The following is a 23,030-nucleotide window of genomic DNA, read 5'->3' as shown; positions in this document are numbered from 1 at the left end:
CTTTTTTTAAAGGGGCGGAGGCATCGTTTCCTTTCTTACCCCCGTCCTCCCATACATATTCTCAGCGTCTCCGCAGCTTAGAGTCGTGTAAACATGAATTGTTTCTTAGTTGAACAGTAAAATTACGACGAGCGTGTGCGTGGAGCCTCATTAAAATGCAAAATGTGGTTACTGCGGTCACTCAAGCCCTTGCGCGTGTGATTGTGGTTACCATGACGGCTCTAATTGTGACTTGAAGAATTGTTTGATGGCCTTTAAGCAAATATGCGAAATGTATGCACATCGATAGAAGATATACAAAAAAAAGAGTATTTTCCATAGTAAAAAATATGACTGAATAACACTGCTGCCGGTTCGTAAATGTTTATGCTCCACATTAACGACACAGTTAAAGGTAAAAGGCTAGTAAAGATTTTCTGCAATATTTAAAGACTAAATCAAGAAAATGTTAACAATTTGCCAAGACTAAGATACATAAATGTGAGCGTCTACTTTAACAAGCCCATCTCAAATATTTCATGTGTCGTATTGAGGATGTAAGCGTGAATAAAGGGCTAGTGGTTCAGTCTAACTTGTTATAATAACGCAGATTTGAAGTATTCACTGTATTCGCGACCAGTCTATGTCCCTCAATCGGCCCTCAGCTTTGTCTGTGTTTTTATATGTGGCCCTTAATGAGAAAAGTTTGGACACCACTGCTCTATAAACATGTCTAAGGCACTTTAAATTGGTTTAGACTGGAAATTTACAATCAAATATAAGACGCTAATAGTGCTAGCATATCTATGGGCTATTCCACTTATGTTAGCATCATGCTAATCAACAGTGTTACACGTTTTCATTTGTTGTAGCTACCTTTAAGTTAATGTTGTGCATATATTACATTACAATAAGCTACTATAGATTGTTTTATGTATACACACATCTTTGTATGTTACACTCTTCAGTAAATGTCCAAAACAGCAAAAGGCTTCCTGGGAGTTTATTAGACGTACTGTTTGCCTGTAAAGCTACTTCCCAAACACTCGCAGAATATCCTGTGTCTGAAATGTTACAATGAGTTGACCTGCATATGGTGACGCTTGGCTGGTTCAGTTTCTTACAGATTAATGAATACATAAAAATGGTGACAAAAATTGTAAAGGAGAGTTAATCCTTGCAGTCCGTCTCCTGCTAACGAGAAGAGACACTGAACTTTCCACACAATGAAGGAAGGGTCAAAGTTTGTGATAAATGCAGATTCAAAATGTCATGGCCTTCTGAGGCAAGACACAGACATATACGACAAGAAATGCAGGTTTTAAAGGATCTGTACCTGTTTTTTCCCCATATATTTGAGCCCGTGTGTTTTGTGAAAGTGGCTGAAAATAAGTCAACGCACTGTCTGCATCTAACTGTAGAACGTTTTATTGTCGGATAAGGGATCGCTCGGTAGCATGCTAGTTGTTGTTGGCGTCGCTGTCACTTCGCTCTGATCACGTATTTTCGTATGAGTGGACAATGCAGACCCGCGGTTTGACGAGGACATTTCGATCGACTTAATATCAGTGACATGTGATACGTTCAGTGGTCAGCTGATAGATCAGACGCTGCAGAATGACTGACCAGTTCGTGCTTCTTGCGGCTGGCCTCTGCTTCCTTCTTGGCGAGTTCGGCCATCTCCTCTTTCACGTCTCGGATCTGTCTCTGGAGTCGTTTGTTCTGCTCCTTCTCTCTGGTCTCACTGTTACTGCGCTGGTCACGCTCCTCCGTCAACTTCTCCAGGTTTTCCTTCAGACGAGCCACCAAACTCTGGAAAATAAAACAAAAAACACAAATACAAGGTCAGACATACGCAAAACATTTAATTATTCAGTCATTAACATTGTTCGATTGGTTGAGGTGGAAAATTATTATTATTGCTATTATTTTAAAATCCTGAGGTTTTGCAGTGACATCATGTAGGGGGGGTACTGCCTATATGTCTATGAAGGAATGTTCAGCAGTTACCTTGGTGACACAGCGCGCACACAGCCTGATACGGTTTAAGATGTCCGTCTGAAAACTGGATTTAAACGACACATTTTCAGGAGCCTGTGATCAATACGAGCGTTCATGGTCCTGTTAGAAGTTTGATCAAAGGTTAAAACGACACTTCGGAACATTGTCCACGGAGACAGATAAGTTTTATGCCTCGCGAAGGAATATTACAGCCGAAGGAACAACATTTTTCCATGGATCGCTTCCTATTTGGAACGTGGTGGCTAGAAAACAACACCCTTTAATTTTTATGACTTATTTTTTGGTGAAAGGTTACATATTGTGGCTTTAACACCAAAATCAGCTTCCTAATTAAGCCTCAAAACGTGAATAAACAAACCGGCTCTTGTGTATGCGCTGAGAGTAACTGGCTGCAGGACAAACTGTGTAACTACAGAGCCCATTTGAATTAATGATCTTGTTTCTGTGTTAATACTGCATTGGAACTTTGCATTAGACGTACACGGCGGTTAAACAGGAGCAGTGGGTCCATATAAAGTCTATGGAGAGCAGTTTAACATTAGCCAGAGGTGCTATCTATATTTCACTGTGAGTGGGAGTGTGTCTCTATAATGAAATCAATACAGTTCTACCTGGAGCTCAGAGAAGGTGCATGAGCTGAACCACCACAGGGAGAAACACAGGTAGAACAAGATCAAAACGTGTACTTACTACTGCCACTACTACTACATAAAGAACAGGTTTAAACTATCCTTAAATAAGTTAGCCGTTACTTCTGCTGGTTTGGCATTTGTTATTCTGTAGTTCGCTGAGATTAGTAGGGAGTATTACACGTTAATAACATATTTAGATCACTGCGTTTCCCTTTATTGTTTTGAAAATGCTATATTGACCCAAAAACAACCTATTAAAATGTTCGATAAAGTTTGGTTTTTGATGCTCTCAGTCTCCCCCTGCCTTTGCTCTCCGCGCTAAGTCACTCCCCCTTCAGAGCGATATCGCATTACAATCAGCGCGCGTCCCGTTAATGAAACTACTGCACCTACTAACGCGCCAGGTTTGTGAAGTTGTATTGTATTGTTTTGTATCATGTTTTTGTATATTTATGGAGAGTTGTCGTGTAGAGCCATGAGTGACGTGGGGTTTGTGGGCGGAGTCTTGTACAGAATCGTACTGCTAAATGTAACAAGGATTCGAACAGGGCCTGGGAGAGATCGCTAGATTACTCGAACATGCATGGATGGCATTTAAAACCTTTGCCATGTTATAAAGCCGTTACCTCCTCAAAAAACATACCTCGAGTTGTGTTTTGTTTCATTCACACGTGTTTTGAGTAACACTTTTAGTCTGTCTGCATGTCCAAAGCTCAAAACGCTCTGTTCCACCTTGTGATGTCATAGTGTTAGCTTTCATATCAACAGCTACCTTTTACCTTTGACCTTTGACAATTCCAGGAGTGAAATTATCCAAATGATTCTAGTGAAAGTGTATGGAGTTTAAAAACACAGTGGAGCACTTCCTGTATCACCGCATGACATCACAAGGTGGGACAGAGCGTTTGAGAGAAGGACATTGCCTAAATACGCAGCGTTTGTGTGTTAAACGTGTGAATGAAACAAAAAAACACAACTCCAGGTCCGTTTGTGACGAGGAAACAACATGATAACATAGATCTGAAACAGCGTAATATGGGCCCTTTAATATAAGTTTTTTGAATGAGAACTTGAATGCGCCCTCTATCTGCAGGTTTAGGTACTGCAACCCAGTCCGACGAGAGCAGAGCCTATATACTATAACGTACAAATATAGTACTACCACCTCTATACTGAGTTTTAGCAGCTAGCATCAGGCACTGGAGCGGATCCATATTTGTGTGAGTGGGAGAAAGCCTCTATGAACCAGATCGATCGAGTGTCTCATGAAAGCTGGACTTACCTGAGCTGAACTGCGTCTCTAAAGGGGAGTGAGGCTGTAGTTTTGTAAAAGGCAGGTGTATATAAATAGTGCATTAGGTTCGGCTGTGCAAACGTAATGACACGGAACGAGAGAGGAATGCTTAAAACTCGACGAGAGAAAGAGTTTAAGTCCATCCTCAACGACGCGGAAACGGTAGACCGAGCTGCCGTCGCGCTACTGCTAACTTTAAGGCGCTCTGTGTAACTTTTCTGGCGGCGGAAGGGTCCGTCGGCTGCGTGTATCCGTGGAGATGTTATTGCTTTGCCTGAAAGGTTAAAAAAAAAAATACAGCATTTAACTCAACTATGCCCACGGTGATAAGCAGGTGGCGCAACACAGCCGTAAAAAAATGCCTGTAAACAAACGCACGATCGATAAGTATCTCGAGGCGAAGCGATAACGTCTCCACGGTGACGAGAGCAAGTGTGGGACGATCCACGAGAAAAGTTACATAGCGCGTCTTTATTTTTTTTGCTGAATTTTTCCCATGAATTTAAGGCTTTGAGGTACGCCAAGGGCCAGTGGATTTGACGGCTAAACCAAAGATGTTTACGTGGCGAGCGGGATTCAAACTGTTAACCTTCGGATCAGTGGGCAAACGCTCTACCAACTGAGCCACTGCCTGCTTTCTAATGAGGCACTCGTTCATTTTATCCGACCCGTTTTCCATCATCATAGATTACATTAAAATGATGCAACTTGTTCCTCTTTGACGGTGGCTCGTGTAATTACAGGCTGAGGCTCACGTGTTGCATTTTACACGAGAACAAGGAGAGTTTTATTTCATCACAGGAGCCAATCAGAACTGTGTACGCCAGAGTGATGTGGCGTGGGTGTATCTCTCTCTCTCTCTCACGCTTTCTTTTATGGTGTGGTTGTATGCCTCTCTCTATCTCTCTCTCTCCCTCCTTCTCTCTCTGGTTATATTTATGATGCTGCTCTCTCCCTATCCATCTCCCTCTCTCTCCCTCTCTCTGTCTCTCTCTCTCTCTGGTTGCATTTATGAATTCTGCTCTCTCTCTCTCTCTAGCTCCCTCCCTCTCGCCTTCTCCATCTCTCTCTCTGGTTGTATATATTATGCTGCTCTCTCTTTCCCCCTCTCCTTCCTCTCTGGTTGTATTTATGAAGCTGCTCTCTCTCTCCCTCTTCCCCTTCTCCATCTCTCTCTCTCTCTCTCCGGTTGTATTTATGAAGCTGCTCTCTCTCTCCCTATCCCTCTCCATCCCTCCATCTCTCCCTCTCTCTGGTTGTATTTATACTGCTGCTCTCTCCCTTCTTCCATCTCTCTCTCTGGCTGTACAGTGGTTGTATTTGTGCTGCTGCTCTCTCTCTCTCTCTCCCTCTCTCCCTCCCTCCCTCTCTCTCTAATTGTACAGTGGTTGTATTTGTGCTGCTGCTCTCTCTCTCTCTCTTCATCCCTCCCTCCCTCCCTCTCTCTGGTTGTATTTGTGCTGCTGCTCTCTCTCTCCCTCTTCATCCCTCCCTCTCTCTCTGGTTGTATTTGTGCTGCTGCTCTCTCTCTCTCTCTCTTCATCCCTCCCTCCCTCTCTTCATCCCTCCCTCTCTCTCTGGTTGTATTTGTGCTGCTGCTCTCTCTCTCTCTTCATCCCTCCCTCTCTCTCTGGTTGTATTTGTGCTGCTGCTCTCTCTCTCTCTCCATCCCTCCCTCCCTCCCTCTCTCTCTGGTTGTATTTGTGCTGCTCTCTCTCTCTCCATCCCTCCCTCTCTTCATCCCTCCCTCTCTCTCTGGTTGTATTTGTGCTGCTCTCTCTCTCTCTCCCTCCCTCCCTCTCTTCATCCCTCCCTCTCTCTCTGGTTGTATTTGTGCTGCTCTCTCTCTCTCTCTCCCTCCCTCCCTCTCTCTCTGGTTGTATTTGTGCTGCTCTCTCCCTCTCTTCATCCCTCCCTCCCTCTCTCTCTGGTTGTATTTGTGCTGCTCCCTCTCTCTCTCCCTCCCTCCCTCCCTCCCTCTCTCTCTGGTTGTATTTGTGCTGCTGAGTCTGTGCTGTTGCTTCTCTGTTTGACCTCAGTTGCTCAGACCAGCGCCTCTGAACTCACCTCTCCTCCTCCTCCTTGCTTCCTCCTACGCGATTCCTCCAGGGCTCAAACAGCGCTCTTTCTCTCGCTCTATTTCTTTCTGTCTCCCTCCATCTTCTCCTTTCCTCCCCTCTCTCCCCCGTCTTCTCGTTCCCATTTCTTTTATCAATCGTTCCATCCATGTATTCTTTCCATCTCCCTCCTCTTTCTCCATCTATCCTTCCTCCTCTCTCAGCTCAAACAGTTTGACCAGGGTCTGCCACTCTCTCTCTTCCCACTCACTCTCTCCATCTTCTCTCATTCTCCTCTCACCTCCCTCCCCCTCTCTATCACCTCAAGCCATTTGACCTGTGTTCGCTAAAACTTCAGATTGGTTTCCAGTTCTCAGCTCTTGACTTCTCCCTCCTCTCTCTCACTTTCCCTCTCTCCTTCTCTCACTCTCTCTCTCCCTCCCTCTCTCTTACCTCCAGTCGTTTGACCTGCGTCCTCTGAAACTCAAGCTTGGTTATCAGTTCTTGGATGTTAGCCTCTACCTCCCATTTCTCTCTCTCTCTGTCCCTCCCACCTCCCACCCTTCCTCCCTCTTTCTTCCCTCTCTCCTCCCACTCCGCTCTCCTCTCCTCCCTTCCTCCCTCTCTAGTCGTTTGACCTGCGTCCTCTGAAACTCAAAGCTTGGTTTCCAGTTCTTTGATGTTGGCCTCTACCTAACCCCTCTCTTTTCCTCTCTCTCTCCATCTCACTGTCTCTTCCACCTCCCTCTCCTCCTCCTTCTCTTTTTCCCTCCCTCCCTCCCTCCCCTCCTCTCATCTCTAGTTGTTTGACCTGCATCCTCTGAAGCGTGAACTTGGTTTCCAGTTCTTGGATGTTGGCCTCTACCTCTCCTCTCTCTGTCTCTCTCCCTCTCTCTCTTCCACTCTCCCTCCCACCTACCTCCTTCTCTCCCTCTTCCCTCCTTTCCCTCCCTCGCTCACTCCCTCTCACCTTGAGCCAAATGCATCCTCTCAAACTCCAGATTGGTCTCCAGTTCTCAGCTTTTGCCCTCCCTCTCTCCCCCCTCCTCCCTCTCTCCCCTCCTCTTCCTCCTCCCTCCCTCCCTCTCTCTCTTACCTCCAGTCGTTTGACCTGCGTCCTCTCAAACTCCAGCTTCGTTTCCAGTTCTCGGATCTTGGCCTCCTGTCGGCTCACCAGGGACTTCTCCACCATGGACTGCTCCTGGAACTCCAGCTGGCTCTGCAGCGCCTGCATCTGAGGAACACAACACAACACAAGTTTACAACACAAGTTTACAACACAACACAACACAAGTTTACAACACAACACAAGTTTACAACACAACACAAGTCTACAACACAGCACAAGTTTACAACACAAGTTTACAACACAACACAACACAAGTTTACAACACAACACAACACAAGTTTACAACACAACACAACACAAGTTTACAACACTACACAAGTTTACAACACACTTAAACAACACAACACAAGTCTACAACACAACACAAGTCTACAAAACAGCACAAGTCTACAACACAACACAAGTTTACAACACAAGTCTACAACACAACACAAGTTTACAACACAAGTCTACAACACAACACAAGTTTACAACACAACACAAGTTTACAACACAAGTTTACAACACAGCACAAGTCTACAACACAACACAAGTTTACAACACAACACAAGTTTACAACACAACACAAGTTTACAACACAACACAAGTTTACAACACAACACAAGTTTACAACACAACACAAGTCTACAACACAAACAAGACCAAGAGCATCACATTATAAACACGAGGAAAGTGGAGCTGAGCCTTTAGTCGATTAATCCATTAAAAAGTTGATGGATTCTTAAAGTTAAAGTCTTAATATTACACAAAATTGACTCTTGTGAGGTTTAAACTGTTATAATGTTGTTACCTCCTCAAAAACAGACCTGGAGTTGTGTTTTGTTTCATTCACACATGTTTGAGTCACACTTTATTATTAGTCTGTAACATCTCCAAAGCTCAAAACGCTCTGTTCCACCTTGTGATGTCATAGAACACATGCAAAAAACACATAAAATACTCACAAAACACACACAAAACACATGTAAAACACACATAAAATACATGTAGAACACACAAATACATAGAACACATGCAAAACACTCGTAAAATACACGCGAAACACATAAAACACACACAAAATACACATAGAACACATGCAAAACACACGTAAAATACACGCGAAACACATAAAACACACAAAATACACGCAAAACACACACAAAATACATGTAAAACACACACAAAATACACATAGATAATACAGGAAGTAATACAGTAATACATGTGGTAATACAGGAAGTGCTCCACTGTGTTTTTAAACACTGTTTTTAAATTTTTACATGATTTCAGCCCTGGAATTGCCAATCTACTGAACTAAAAGGTAAAAAAGGAGCTGTCAACATGAAAACTACCACTTCATGACATCACAAGGTGGAACAGAGCATTTTGGAGATGTAGACCGACTAGTAATAAAGTGTAACGCAAACGTGTGTGAATGAAACCACACAACTTCGGGTGTGTTTTTGATTACATAACAGCATTATAACACGACTTAAACCTCACAAGAGTCCATTTTTGCGTAATATAGGACCTTTAATCATTTTACTGCCCGATAATCAGGAGGTTCTCATTAGCATGCTAGTTGTTGTTAGCATTACCGTGACAGCAAACTCTGCCCTGGTCTCTGAGAGTTGTTAAAAGAGCTTATAAACTCATCCAGGTGAGTAATTAGGACGCTCTGAATGCATAAGATAAGTGTGGAATAACTTTGGAGCATCGCAAACTGTCCACTGCAAAAAAAATGATGTATAAATAGTTTGGAGCAACCTTGTATCTGTGTCAGAACAGGAATAACACAAAGTTTTGACAAGCAGTAATCGTGTTTCGGTGGACTGGGGTTATAAAGTGCTGCGGGTCGAAAGAGTGAAATATTTTGGCAAAACAAACTTGTATTAACCTCTTGCCTGAGACTGACAGATTTGAAATTGAAATTTAGAAATGCCTTAAAGGAACCGGAGTGAGACGGTGGAAGTTCTCAAAGTTAAAAGTCATCGGGAACTTTTTTATTATTTGGGTGAAAATCATGATGAGACAAGATTCAGGCAAAGTCAGAAAACTATTTTGAAAAACAGGCTGGAAATTAAACAAGGACGAAAGTAAAATTCCACTGACTTTCAACGTATTATTGTTTTAAAGAGGAACTATGTAACTTTTCTAGTGGACGGTCCGCCATCTGCTTGTTTCCACGGGGATGTTGCCTGGAATTACCCGCAGTATGGCGTTAAACGTATCCATCTCCGTTTATCTCCATGGAAACAAGAAGGTGGCCGAGTTACAGGTCAGATCCGTGCAGAGGCGACCCCGCTCACTGTATCAATGTGCATTTTTCAAGGTGTTCCGGTGCCATAAACACACAAAACAGACGAGTTTAATGCCATACTGGGGAACATTCCAGACTCAGCAACAATACAGGATGAGAAGCAGATGGTGGAGCAGGGGCCAAAAAAGTTACGTAGTCCAGCTTTAAATCAGACAAGATATTATAGTACGTCAGCGTGAACGTCGTGACAACGAAGAGCCGCTCTGCTGAATCGTCCTGTCGTACTGTGGAACATTATCGCCAAAGAAACAACATTTCCATGGAAACAAGCAGGAGAAGGGCGTACTCCGGGCCAAACACGAGTCAGGTTTGTGGAGAAGTGAGCCTGATCACTCTAGGGATGCATGTTCTTCTATGTTTTTCAGCGCAGTTAGCAAAACCAAAAAATTTTGTAGCATGATTTGGCAAAAAAGTTACATACTGTAGCTTTAAAGGTCCTATATTACGCAAAATTGACTCGTAAACCATGTTAGAATGCCTTTACCTCCTCAAAAACAGACCTGGAGTTGTGTTTTGTTTCATTCACACATGTTTGAGTCACACTTTATTATTAGTCTGTTACATCTGCAAAACTTAAAACGCTCCGTTCCACCTTGTGATGTCATGAAGTGGTAGTTTTCAAATTAACACCTCCTTTTACCTTTTAATTCAGAAGATCAGAGCTGAAATGATCCAAATGATTCTCGTGAAGGTGTGTGGAGTTTAAAAACACAGTGGAGCACTTCCTGTATTACCACATGATGACATCACAAGGTGGAACAAAACACAACTCCGGTTTGTCTGTTTGTGACGAGAAAACAACATTATAACATATGGGCCCTTTAAGGAAAACCCGTGTAAACTTAAAACACCCCAGCGCTCACACAGACATTTACGTCCTTCAAAATTCCGCCGTATTCCCAAGATAATAAGATAATAATTTTTTAGTTTGAAGCCCTGGGTGGATTGATTCGTTTTGCCGTGTTTAATATTGAAACCGAGGCTGAAACAAGGGGAAAAACGTGTTAAATTAAAGCCGTCCATTGAGCTAAAATCACCCTGAAATAAGCAGTTAGCAGTGTGTAATGTTCTTTTCAGTCAGTGTCGGGGTTGCCAGGTCTGCAAATTTCCATGCAGAATTAGACTGAGAGAAGAAAAACGTCCGCGGTTTAGGGCAAAGCAATTTATGTAGAATACTGAGTGATACTGAACTAGTAAAAAAACGTTGGGATTTGAAGTTGTAGCATATTTCCTGCAGTTTTTGGGAGGGGTTTGGTGTTGAAATCTGGCAACCCGGTGCTCCATATTGCTATAATCGAATCATTTGAGCAAGAGGGACGACGATGAACCTACTGGACACTGAGGGATTTCACAGATATAACACACACATGGGAACAAAGTATGAACATTTAAAGTGCAAAATCACATTCTGTTGGCTTTTTATTATCACCGTGGTAACAGAATCGGTATCGGGTTTATTCCAAAATTGAGTTTGAACTTTTCGTATCGTTCGTACCTTCTCCTGGACCTCCTGCTTCTCCTTGAGGGCGTCCTCCAGCTGGGCCTGCAGGTCGCTGATCTGGTTCAGGTTCTGAGCCGACTAAACGGACAAAAACACTTTATTTAGTGAGAGATAAAGTGAGAGTCTTAAAGTGGAACTAAACACCTAAACTCCGCCCACAAACACACTTCAAATAAGAGCTGATAAACTGGGTGAAGTCTGGAGGAGTAAAGGGGAGAGTGAGGGGGGAGGAGGGGCGGGGTCTGGTGGAGTAAAGGAGAGAGTGAGGGGGGAGGAGGAGGAGAGGTCTGGAGGAGTAAAGGAGAGAGTGAGGGGGGAGGAGGGGCGGGGTCTGGAGGAGTAAAGGGGAGAGTGAGGGGGGAGGAGGAGGAGGTGTCTGGAGGAGTAAACAGGAGAGTGAGGGGGGAGGAGGAGGAGGGGTCTGGAGGACGAAAGACAGGAGGAGGGGCGGGGTCGGGAGGAGTAAAGGAGAGAGTGAGGGGGGAGGAGGGGGCGGGGCCTTGTGGTATAAGGAGCAGTGTGATTGGTTTAACAGATATCCACACTTCAAACTCCGCCTCCTGTAGCCAGGTGTTTGTGATTATGTGGGTTTAATCAGTGCAGTCGTGTGCGATGTCACGTAGTACTTGAATCATAAAGGTCACTTAAGGCAGCACAGGTTCAGATTTAAGTGTTTTTGAGCAGAAAGCTGCAAATTTACCTATTTTGGACTAAAGTTGCCAAAAAAAGGACTAGACACAGTAGATAATTTTATTTCAAACACTATATTCACAGTTTAGTTAAAAAAGTGAAAAAAGTGGATTTAGTTTTTAGTTCCACGTTAAACATTAAGTTTTCATATCAGAATTTTGGAGTAAAATCTTAATTCCGCTGTAATCATGCAGTTACTTCTCTGCAGTATTTACGATAACACAAAAAGCCGATATAAAGAAGCACTGTGTAACTTTTATTGTGGTGTTAGTGATGGCATCGCTTAGTCTGGAACGTCACTGCAGTATATCAAATGTTTGCATCTCCGTAGAAACAGGCCGGTGATGCCCGCGGGCCGAGTCACAGGTCAGATCTCTGGAGAGGCGAGCACGCTGACCGTCTGAGTAAATGTAGGATAGATCAGTTTAATGCCGTACTGTGGAATATTACAGGCAAAGCAAAGCAAAACGAACTCCATAGAAGCTGCCGAGTTTACACATATTACTGCGTCTTATTTTATCCTATTTTTTAACCGTTTTGTCCACTGATGGTGCGGTTATTTTCCATCTTTTAAATTTACAGTTACACGTCTTTTATCGAACGGTCACTTTACGTCCCGTTTGGTTTGGTTATTTATTAGTCTGGGGTTTGGGGACGACATTAACGAGCCTGTAGATTCTGCCGGAGTTTGACACTTGAGAGTTTTTTTAATGGCGGCGCGTTTCGGAGTAAACCCGTCTCCCTCCGAATCTCTCCATCCTCCTCCATCTGTGCCTCTGGTGACGCCCTCCCGAGACGCCGCTCTGACGGGACATGTCTGAAAACTGCACAGGGAGCTTTTTACTCACAACATTAGCTCTCCATGGCAACGAGAGACACTCCAATCTCAAGAGTTGTTTTCATTAAGGAGAAGGCATCAGCGCTGCTCTTTTTAAACTACAGACGGAACAGGAGCAAATATCTGGGAGATACTGAAACGATGCAGAGGAAGAGTTACGTACGCCATCTCTGCTCATCTCCACGGCGACGGGAGATGTTACTGCTTTCTCTAGAATGTTTCACAGTGTCTCATTAAACTTATCTGTCTCCACAGACGAGCGTGTGACGCCGCGTGTGGTGCAGAGGAGGAGAAGATGTGTGGAGCAGAGGAGGAGGAGGAGTGGATATGTGGTGCAGAGGAGGAGGAGTGGATATGTGGTGCAGAGGAGGAGGAGCGGATATGTGGTGCAGAGGAGGAGGAGGAGTGGATATGTGGTGCAGAGAAGGAGGAGGAGTGGATATGTGGTGCAGAGGAGGAGGAGGAGTGGATATGTGGTGCAGAGGAGGAGGAGCGGATATGTGGTGCAGAGGAGGAGGAGGAGTGGATATGTGGTGCAGAGAAGGAGGAGGAGTGGATATGTGGTGCAGAGGAGGAGGAGGAGGAGGAGGAGTGGATATGTGGTGCAGAGGAGGAGGAGGAGTGGATATGTGGTGCAGAGGAGGAGGAGGAGGAGTGGATATGTGGTGCAGAGGAGGAGGAGGAGGAGGAGTGGATATGTGGTGCAGAGGAGGAGGAGTGGATATGTGGTGCAGAGGAGGAGGAGGAGGAGTGGATATGTGGTGCAGAGGAGGAGTGGATATGTGGTGCAGAGGAGGAGGAGGAGTGGATATGTGGTGCAGAGGAGGAGGAGGAGGAGTGGATATGTGGTGCAGAGGAGAGAGAGGAGGAGGAGTGGATATGTGGTGCAGAGGAGGAGGAGGAGGAGGAGTGGATATGTGGTGCAGAGGAGGAGGAGGAGGAGGAGTGGATATGTGGTGCAGAGGAGGAGGAGGAGGAGTGGATATGTGGTGCAGAGGAGGAGGAGGAGGAGGAGTGGATATGTGGTGCAGAGGAGGAGGAGTGGATATGTGGTGCAGAGGAGGAGGAGGAGGAGGAGTGGATATGTGGTGCAGAGGAGGAGGAGTGGATATGTGGTGCAGAGGAGGAGGAGGAGGAGGAGGAGTGGATATGTGGTGCAGAGGAGGAGGAGTGGATATGTGGTGCAGAGGAGGAGGAGGAGGAGGAGGAGGAGGAGGAGTGGATATGTGGTGCAGGGGAGGAGGAGGAGGAGGAGTGGATATGTGGTGCAGAGGAGGAGGAGGAGGAGGAGTGGATATGTGGTGCAGAGGAGGAAGACAGAAAAGGAGGAGCAAAGAAAGGTGGATAAAAGAGAGAGAGAAAGGAGAAAGAAACATGAGAGGGAGAGAGAAACAGAGACAGGAGAGCGAGAGAGAAAGAGAGAGAGAAGGAAGGAAGGAAGGAAGGAAAGGAGAAAGAGGGAGAAAGAGGGAGAGAGGGAAGAGAGGAGCCGAGGGTCATGAGAGGCGTTTGATTAATAAATAGAGGAATAATACGGAGTTTTGAACAGACTAATGAGCTCATTTGAGGAGGAGAGAGAGAGAGAAAGAGAAAGAATAAAGAGAAGAGAAGAGGCAGGGAGATATGAGAGAGGAGAGGGGGAAAGAAAGAAAGAAAAGAGATGAGAGAAACAGAGGGGGAGAGAGAGAGAGGGAGAGAAGGAAAGAAAAGAGAGGGACAGACAGAGAGAAAGTGGGAAAGACAAGGGAGAAGAGAGAGAGGAGCAGATGGTCATGAGCGGCGGAGTTTTGAACAGACTAATAAACTCATTTGAGGAGGAGAGAGGGAGAGAGACAGAAGAAGAGAGAAAGAATAGGGAGAAAGAAGAGATATGAGAGAGAAAGAAAAAGAGAAACAGAAGAGAGAGAGGGAGAGAGAGAAAGCAGGAAAGAGAAGGGAGGAGCGAGAGGGAGGAGCAGAGGGTCATGACAGACGTTTGATTAATAAATAGAGGAATAATATGGGGTTTTGAACAGACTAATAAACTCATTTGAGGAGAGGAGGAGAGAGAGAAAGAAAGAAGAAATAGAAGAGAAGAGGGAGGGAGATATGAGAGAGAGGAGAGGGAGAAAAAGAATTGATATGAGAGAAAGAAACAGGAAGAGAGAGGGAGAGATAAATAGAGGAATAATATGGCGTTTCAAGCAGGCTAATAAACGCATTTGAGAAGGAGAGAGAGAGAACAAGACGAAAGAAAGAAGAAGGAGAGAAAAGAAGAAAACGGAGATATGAGAGAGAGGATGGGGAGAGAGAGAATGGGCAGAAGGAGGGAGGAGAGAGGAGGAAGAAAGAAAGAGAAGAGGAAGAAAGAAAAGAGATATGAGAGAGAAGAACCAAGAGAGAAACAGAAGAGAGAACGACAAAAGAGAAGGAAAGGAGAGAAAGGGAGAGAGAAAGAGGAGAGGAGAGCAGAGGGTCATGAGCGGCGTTTGATTAATAAATAGAGGAATAATATGGGGTTTTGAAAAGGCTAATGAACTAATTTGAGAAGAGGAGAGAAAGAAAGAGAGAAAAAAGAAGAGAGGAGAGAGATATGAGAGGAGGAGGAGCGATAGAACACGGAGGATAAGTGGTCCAGACCTGTGCCACTGCTGCCTTGTGCTTCTTCATGAGTTCGTTCAGATCTTCTTGGTCCTCCTCCATTCTGGACTGGATGTCGTTCTTCTCCCTCTGCAGACGACTCAGCTGCTCCTCAAGCTGCAAAAACAAAACGGCGTAACGTCAACACGGCGAGTGCGTTGGCGGTTCGAGTCACCGCCGCGCGCTGCCGTCGTGTCCTTGGGCAAGACACTTAAAACCCACCTCGCCCCCGGTGTCCGCGTACACCGGTGTGAGAAAAGGTTCTGGAAACATCTCAAAATGCTAACATAATTTTCCTCTTCTCTCAGTCTACTCTTCATGTTCAAGTTCCCTCCATCTTGTCCACTTCCCCTTCGAGTAGCGCCCTATTAGCTTTTAGCACGCTCCCTCCCCCTCCTTCATCCCTCGCTCCATCCCTCCTCTCCTTCTCTGATCTAGGGAGCGTCTACTCTCCCGTTTATTTAATCCCCCAAGTCATAAACGACAACGCTAATTAGCTTACACCTTTAGCGCTACAGCCAAGGGACCCCGCGCTATGCTAATCCTATTTAAGGTAATGAGGGATAATGTGGAGAGATGGAGAGACGAGAGGAAGGAGGGATGAGCATCAGGTTAATAAGTGATGAGTGAAATGGGGAGTCAAGTAAGGAGGGAGAGACGGAGAGGGAGAAGGAGAGAGAGGGACAGGGAGAGAGAAAGAGGGAGTGAGAGAAACAGAGAGAGAGGAAGGGAGAGAGATGCTGCGTGGAGAGGAAGGAGGGATGAGCATCAGGTTAATAAATGATGAGTGATATGGGGAGTCAAGTAAGGAGGGAGAGAGGGAGAGGGAGAAGGAGAGAGAGGGACAGGGAGAGAGAAAGAGGGAGTGAGAGAAACAGAGAGAGAGGAAGGGAGATAGATGCTGCGAGGAGAGGAAGGAGGGAAGACGTCAGTTTAATAAATGATGAGTGATATGGGGAGTCAAATAGGGAGAGGGAGGGAGAGAAAGAAAGTGAGTGAGAGAGGAGAGGATGGAGGGAAGAGCGTCAGGTTAATAAATGATGAGTAATATGGGGAATCAAGTAGGGAGGGAAAGGAAGAGTGAGAGGGAGGAGAGAGGAGAGCGAGAGAGAGGAAGAACGAGAAAGAGAGAAAGAGAGAGAGGAAGGCAGAGAGATGGAGTGAAGAGAAGAAGGAGGGAAGATGTCAGTTTAATAAATGATGAGTAATATGGGGAGTCAAATAGGGAGAGAGAGGGAGAGAGAGAGAAAGAAATGGAGAGAGGGAGAGGTAGAGGGAGAGAGAGAGAAAGAAGGGGAGAGAGACATGGAGAGAGGAGAGGAAGGAGGGAAGAGCATCAAGTTAATAAATGATGAGTGATATGGGGAGTCAAGTAAGGAGGGAGAGAAAGAGGGAAAGAGAGCGAGAGAGCAGGAGAGAGAAAGAGAGAGAGAGGGAGGGAGGGAGAGACAGAGAGAGGAGAAGAATGAGGGAAGAGCATCAGGTTAATAAATGATGATTAATATCATATAAAATAGGAATCAAGTAGGGAGAGAGAGAGAGAAAAGAGGAGACAAAAGAGAGAGAAGCGAGGGAGGGAAAGGGAGGAGGTAAGGACCTGGGGTTAATAAACGATTAATAATATGGGGATTCAAGTCGGCTAATAAACTCATTTGAGAAGAGGAGAGAGAGAAAGAATAGTGAGAGAAGAGAAGAGGGAGGGAGAGATGGGAGAAAGGAGTGGGAGAGAGATAGAATACAGAGAAAAAGGGAGGAGAGAGAAAGAGAGGGAAAAGAGAAAAGGGAGGAAGGAGAAAGAGGAAGAAGATGGGGAAAGGGAGGAGAGAGAGATGCAGGAGAGAATGAGGGAGAAAGAGGGAGGGCGGGGGGTCGTTAGAGGAATAATACGGAGATTCAAATACGGACTAATAAACTCATTTGAAAAAGAGACAGAGGAAAAAGGGAGAAAGAGAAGAGAGATAGTGAGAGAGGAGAGAGAGAGGAGAGAAAAAAAGATGAGGGGGAGATGAGAGAAGAGACAGAAAAGAGAAGGAGACAGAAGAATGATGAGAGGAGAGAGAGACAAAGAGAGGAGGAGGAGGAGGAGGGGAGCGATAGAGAGCGAGCGAGAGATTAAAGATTTCCAAAGATAGAACAGAAATCAAAAAGAGCGTCTTGGGTTATTATCAGGGGAAAGGTTTATTTGGGTTTTGTTTACAAGAGCCACACATGAAGGAGAGAGAAAAAGAGGAGGAGAGAGGGGGAGAGAGAGGGAGGAGAGGAAAGACAGAAAAGAGGGGAGGAGGGGGGGAGTAAAGACAGGGAGAGGGGGAGGAGAGAGAGAGAGGAGGGGAGAGAAGGGGAGGGGGATCGAGAAAGAGAAAAGGAGGAAGCGAGAGGGAGAGGAGGAGAGGAGAAGAGAGAGAAGGGAACAGAGACAGGAGAGGAGGAGTGTGTGAGAGAGAGAGAGAGAGAGAGAGAGAGAATGGGGAGGAGAGAAAGGAGAGGAGATAAATTGACCGGGGAGAGAGAGGAGGGGAGGAGGAGAGAGAAAGGAGAAGAGAGAGAAAAGGGAAGCGAGAGGAGAGGAGAGGAAGAGGAGGGAGAAAGAGAGGAGGAGAGGAGACAGATTGACGGGGGAGAGGGAGACAGGATAAGAGAAAGATGAGAAAGAGATGAGGAGGAGCAAGAGGAAGAGGGAAAGAGAGAAAAGAGGAGGAGAGGAGAGAGAGAGAGAGGAAGAGAGAGGTAAGGTGTGCTTCAGAAAGAGCTATAAATATCTGGAGAGAATCTAGGGCAAATTCATTTACATATAAGGGGTTTTGAGTTCAGACGTGCCCTCATTGGAGCTGATGACAGACTCCACTTTAAAGAGGCACTACGGAACTTTCCTGGATGTGGGTACACTTCCTGCCCGTCTCCATGGAGATGTTAATGTTTTGTCCGGAAGATCTGATGCGTCTGAGGCAACCGCGCTCACAAAAGTAATGCAAGTTTTTCAGGCCGAGCATTAAACATTAACACCTGGATTTGAATAAATGCAAGATTAATGCCACATTGTGAAACATTCGAAGCGATATAATCTCCATGGAGACGGGAAGAAGGTGTGTAAGGGGTGTGTGGGTTTCCTTTTATTGTTTTAAAAGTGCGATATTCACCCAAAGCGACGTATTGACGTGTTTTATACGTTTCACTTTTGATCATCTGAGTCTCCCTTCCTTCTGCTCTCTGTGCTAAGTCACTCCCCCTTCAGAGCAACATCTCCCGCTAATGAAACTACTGCACGTCAGGTTTGTGAAGTCGTAGTGCACAGTTTCGTGTCATGTTTTTGTGCGTTTATGGAGAGTTGTCGTGTGGAAGTGTGGGTGATGTCGGCTTGTGGGCGGAGCCTCGTAAAACTAACCATAAGAAAGGTTCAAATAGGGACCGGGAGAGATCTCTAGATTACTCAAACATGCAGGGATGACATTTAAAACCTTTTCAGACATGTTTTGGATGAGAGAACAACGTTATAACTTGGTAGAAAGCTCCAAAAACAACAACAACAACAAAAAAAACTGCATACACCCCCCTCTTTAAAGTACCAAATCAGAAGTCAATTTAACACTTTCACCAATCAACTTTTACTTTTACTATCAACTGTGCAACCCGGAGTGCAGTTTTGGACTTCCTCCTCTCCTAATGTAGCGTCAAGTCTCCGTGGCAACATAAAAACATGCGAGACAATTTTCTCAAAGCACCGCAATTACGAGGAAGGAGCCGGGAGTAACAACGCGGCCTCATCTGAGCGGAAAGCACTGATATTTGCATGAGGCGCGCTTGAATTGGAGCCGAAATGTGGTCCGCAGAAGCATAAAAGGACAATTTATGCAATAACCATTTATGGCAATGGTTTGGGCTGCTGTTTGTGCCGTTCACCGCGAGAGTGTTTCAGACAGAGGTCGACCCCAATGACAAGCCATCAACAACGAGTTTTAGAGGTCACTTTACCAACCGGCAATAAAAATACAAAAAGTGGACTATATTTGGATTTGAAAGGGCGAAAACAAGGCAAAAATATGCTAAGAGATGCCGAGGGATGGGTGGCATTTGAGGACTGTACGGTGGGAGAGAGAGGACAAATACGGCATCGCTGCTGGAGGAGAAGAAACGTAGAAAAGTATTTTATTTTTGCATTTCATTTCATTCGCAATGTAATTTTAAATTGGCTAGCTAGCTTGCTGTGTGTCAAACGCGTAAAATATAAAATAAACAAGCTATTAAAACTCAAATTAATTAAAATAAACACTACCCGATTGTTTTTTATGTAGAATACTTCAGTTTATGGTGTTGTTTTAATATTTATTATGCCTCAGAATTAGCGTTAGCATTAGCATTGAGGCACAAACTTGTGTCTTTCTCTGGTGAAGTATTCATTTTATTTGTGTAGTGTTTAACATGTTGTCAGCTCCCTGTCCACTGTCTGACCCTAAACGCGTGACCTCTGACCCCTGACCTCTATCCCTAACAGTGAGGTTGAGGGCGCCGTTGTGCAAAGAGCAAATTATTGAAGTAAACTGTGAATGAACTCAAAGGTGAAACTTTTTTTTTTTTTTAGACGGAGGGTCCAAAACATCGTATTCTCCAGAAATGTTCCACAAAATCACATAAAACTTATCTCCATGGAGACAAGCAAGTGAAAATTTAAACAAAACATACTTTTTCTCTTATGTTTTTGAGCAAAATGTGTCTTTCCCCAGTACAGATATATTGTATAAGCAGCTCTGGAGGTCGAAATAATCTAAACATCTAATATCTTTTTATTGCCCAATTATCAGGAAGTGCACATTATCATGCTAGCTGTTGTTAGCTTTACCGTAGTAGTCTCTGAATGTTGTGAAAAGTGCTTATAAACTCATCCTGGTGAATAATTAGGATGTTCTGAATGCATAAGGTAAGTGAAACATAACTTTGGATCGCTGCAAACGGTTTAAAAATGAGCTAGTTCTGTTTTTTTAAGATGTAAAAATCAGGTACAGCGCCTTTAAACTTTAACTGAAAGCTCTAAATAAAGACCGTAACAGCAAAGAGTAACAACAGAAGAAGAAACTTGAGCTTGAATTTAAGTTTGAAACAGGGACCAGCTTCAGAATTGCGGGTTTAAATTGGTTGAAATGCTAAAACGTAACAAAACAAACTATTAAACCGAAAAAACTACGGTATGCTAATATTACAAGTATCCAGTTTTTTTTTATTAACTATTAAAACAGTATTCAAAACAACAGCTGAAGAGTGGGAGGAGCAGCGGCAGCAGAACAGGTGTGACCTTTGACCCCGAATCTTTAGCTAAAGGCAAAACTCCACTCTCTCCATAAGAGCTCCCTCTAAAGCACAGATGGCACGGAGCCGCTTCCTCCCGGGGATACATTTACCCAAGAGGCGAGACGCTGGTATTACATCATTTTTTATACATATTTATGAATTTAAATCAGATAAACGCTCGTCTTTAGGATTTTCTTCTTCTTTTCTTTTCGTGACAGAACTGAACAACTGCGGAGAAAAGTTTGGACGCACATTTCATTCAGTTTTTTTTTGCTACTTTCTACATAATTCCATATATCTTGCTTCGTATCTTGCTTCTAGTTATATGTAAAGTATAAAAAGTTGTCAAAATAAAAAAATTAATAAAAAAAATAACATCGAATGAGAGGGCAAGTCCAAACTTTTGACTGGTAGTGTAGGTGAGACTGGAGTTGTACACGCTAAGAGTTTGTGCGATCGTTGTTGTTCAAACCGGAAAACAAAAATGGTGGAGCTTTTAGTCAAATACTTCAAGCTGATTGGACAAAGCGTCACGTTAGCTCGATTAAACTGTGAGGAATACACAGACAAAGGCACAAAAATATGTACATTTTCCCAAACTGAAGTCATTATTATTATTACATTACTTCCTGATCTATGTTATAATGTTGTTTCCTCATCACAAACAGAGCTGGAGTTGTGTCTTTTTGTTTCATTCTCACATGTTTAACACACAAACCCTGAACATTTAGGCTGAGTTCTTCTCTCAAACTGAAAACGCTCTGTTCCACCTTGTGATGTCATCGTGTACTAATACAGGAAGTGCTCCACTGTGTTTTTAAACTCCATACAGCTTCACTAGAATCATTTGGATTTGATTTCAAACCCGGAATTGCCGATCTCTACTGAACTAAATGTAAAATGTAACTTGAAAACTACCACTACACGACATCGCAAGGTGGAACAGAGAGTTTTGAGCTTTGGAGATGTAGACAGACTAATAATAAAGGGTTAGTCAAACTCTTTATGAAACACACGATGGGCCAAATAATCGTGATAATGTTTGTTGTTGTAGGTGAGGAGTTTAATAATGGCCATGTTAGTTTTGGTTCAACACTGGTCCAACCCTCATAAACATTACACTGACCGTCTGTTTGGCTTTGGAGATGTCCTCCATCTGAACGTGCAGGTCCTCGATCTCCACCTCCATGGACTTACGAGCTTTAACCGCAGCAGCACAGGTGAACTCGGACTCCTCCAACTGAAAACAAACACACACGTTACAGGTTTGTCCATGGGCAAGTAAAACAGGACTTAATAATTTACTGAAAAATTTGCCGGATCACATATCTAGGCTTCTAAATATCGTTTATCCTGGTTGGACATACTGATCAAATGAGAATATTTACTGGTTGTAGTCGCCCAGAGAGTGTCCTAATGTTCACACAAAGTTGTTCTGTGGTGTCTTGAGGGATAAAAACAGCCATATAACACATTTGTATCAGTTTTATTTCATTTTTGTTTAAAGGAAATAAACGCTGTTTCCAGTCTCTGCTCTATCAGCTGATATCAGGCATAGTCAGATTTTGTTTATCTTTATTTATAGAGGGAGAGCCCAATGAGAACGCTCAGACTCTGCTCTTTATGGGCTCCCTGCTGAAAATACAAATACAAACCAAAAACAAACATAAGTATAAAAGTCTATTTAAAACATTAAAAACAGGAGCAGGTGTGAGTTTAAATGTTTATCCCCAGATTATTAAAGTGCATTTGTGGCGCCTAAGTATCCAATTTTGCTCATCTTTGAAATATATTCCATTTTTGGGGAAGCAAAAACAGCCAAAAATATGTTTAGAGCCATAGGATTGAAATAGGTATCGGAACAGAAAAAGCTGGATCTCTAGATATTTCAGGGCAAAGTACAAAGTAATCAATAGTAAAACCTGTCTACCCCAGTTTTCTACCAGTATTTCATTATTTTTATCTTAACTCTATTCAAAATACATTATATAGTTTAAAGGGCATGTGATCGGTAAGACTCAGGTCACTAAAACAAAGTTAACATCGTTATATTGAAGAATTTACTAAAAATCTGGCCCATTTCATTAAAGTTGTAAGTTTATAATTTGACTTCCTGGTTGGAACTGGGCAGCAGATGTCTAATTTTTCCCCCCAAAACCAAGTTACGCCACACAACCGCCACTTTACATTGATGGCTATGGTAGTAAATGCTTGTATTCTTTCACAATCAGGTTAACATTAGGGTTAGGATTAGGGTAAACTGTCACATTTTTATACAGTGGTTTTTCATGCCATTGATGTTTATGTCGAGAGCGGGATTTGAACCACCAGCCTCAGTGGACAAACGCTCTACCAACTGAGCTACTGTCGCAAGCCGGGTTTTTGGAAGAGTTAAATTGGTTCGAGCATAGGAACAGGTTAGCTCACTCAGTCTGGGTGTTACCTGTCAGTATTTTTTATGTCATTTTGAAGGTAATTTTCCATGTCGACCTCATATGTGTTTAAGTACCGTATTTTCTGGAGTATAAGTCACACCAGAGCCAAAAAAATGTATAATAATGAAGAAAAGAAAAAAACATATTTCACTTATGAAATCACATCTGAGTATAAGTCGCCCCTCTGGCCAAACTGAAAAACAGTGTGATTTATAATCCAGAAAATACAGTATATATTTTTATTTTTATTTA

At 43.7% G+C, this 23,030-nt stretch overlaps 1 protein-coding gene across 11 annotated transcripts in view; it reads right to left on the bottom strand.

Moving 5' to 3' along the window:
* myo18ab (myosin XVIIIA b) overlaps positions 1-23,030 on the bottom strand; it is a 189,784-nt gene that overhangs the window by 31,295 nt on the left and 135,459 nt on the right. For all 11 annotated transcript variants that reach the window (XM_055225936.1, XM_055225937.1, XM_033976697.2 and 8 more), the window contains 5 exons: positions 21,470-21,583; positions 15,064-15,180; positions 10,911-10,994; positions 7,081-7,218; positions 1,606-1,791 (listed from right to left, as the gene is read on the bottom strand). In XM_055225936.1, coding sequence (XP_055081911.1) covers positions 1,606-1,791; positions 7,081-7,218; positions 10,911-10,994; positions 15,064-15,180; positions 21,470-21,583 — 639 coding nt within the window. The remainder of the gene's footprint in view (positions 1-1,605; positions 1,792-7,080; positions 7,219-10,910; positions 10,995-15,063; positions 15,181-21,469; positions 21,584-23,030) is intronic.

Source organism: Periophthalmus magnuspinnatus, chromosome 13 (assembly GCF_009829125.3).
Source record: "Periophthalmus magnuspinnatus isolate fPerMag1 chromosome 13, fPerMag1.2.pri, whole genome shotgun sequence".
Lineage (NCBI taxonomy): Eukaryota > Metazoa > Chordata > Actinopteri > Gobiiformes > Gobiidae > Periophthalmus > Periophthalmus magnuspinnatus.
Note: the sequence above shows the minus strand (reverse complement) of the source record. Positions and strands in the feature narration are given on the sequence as shown.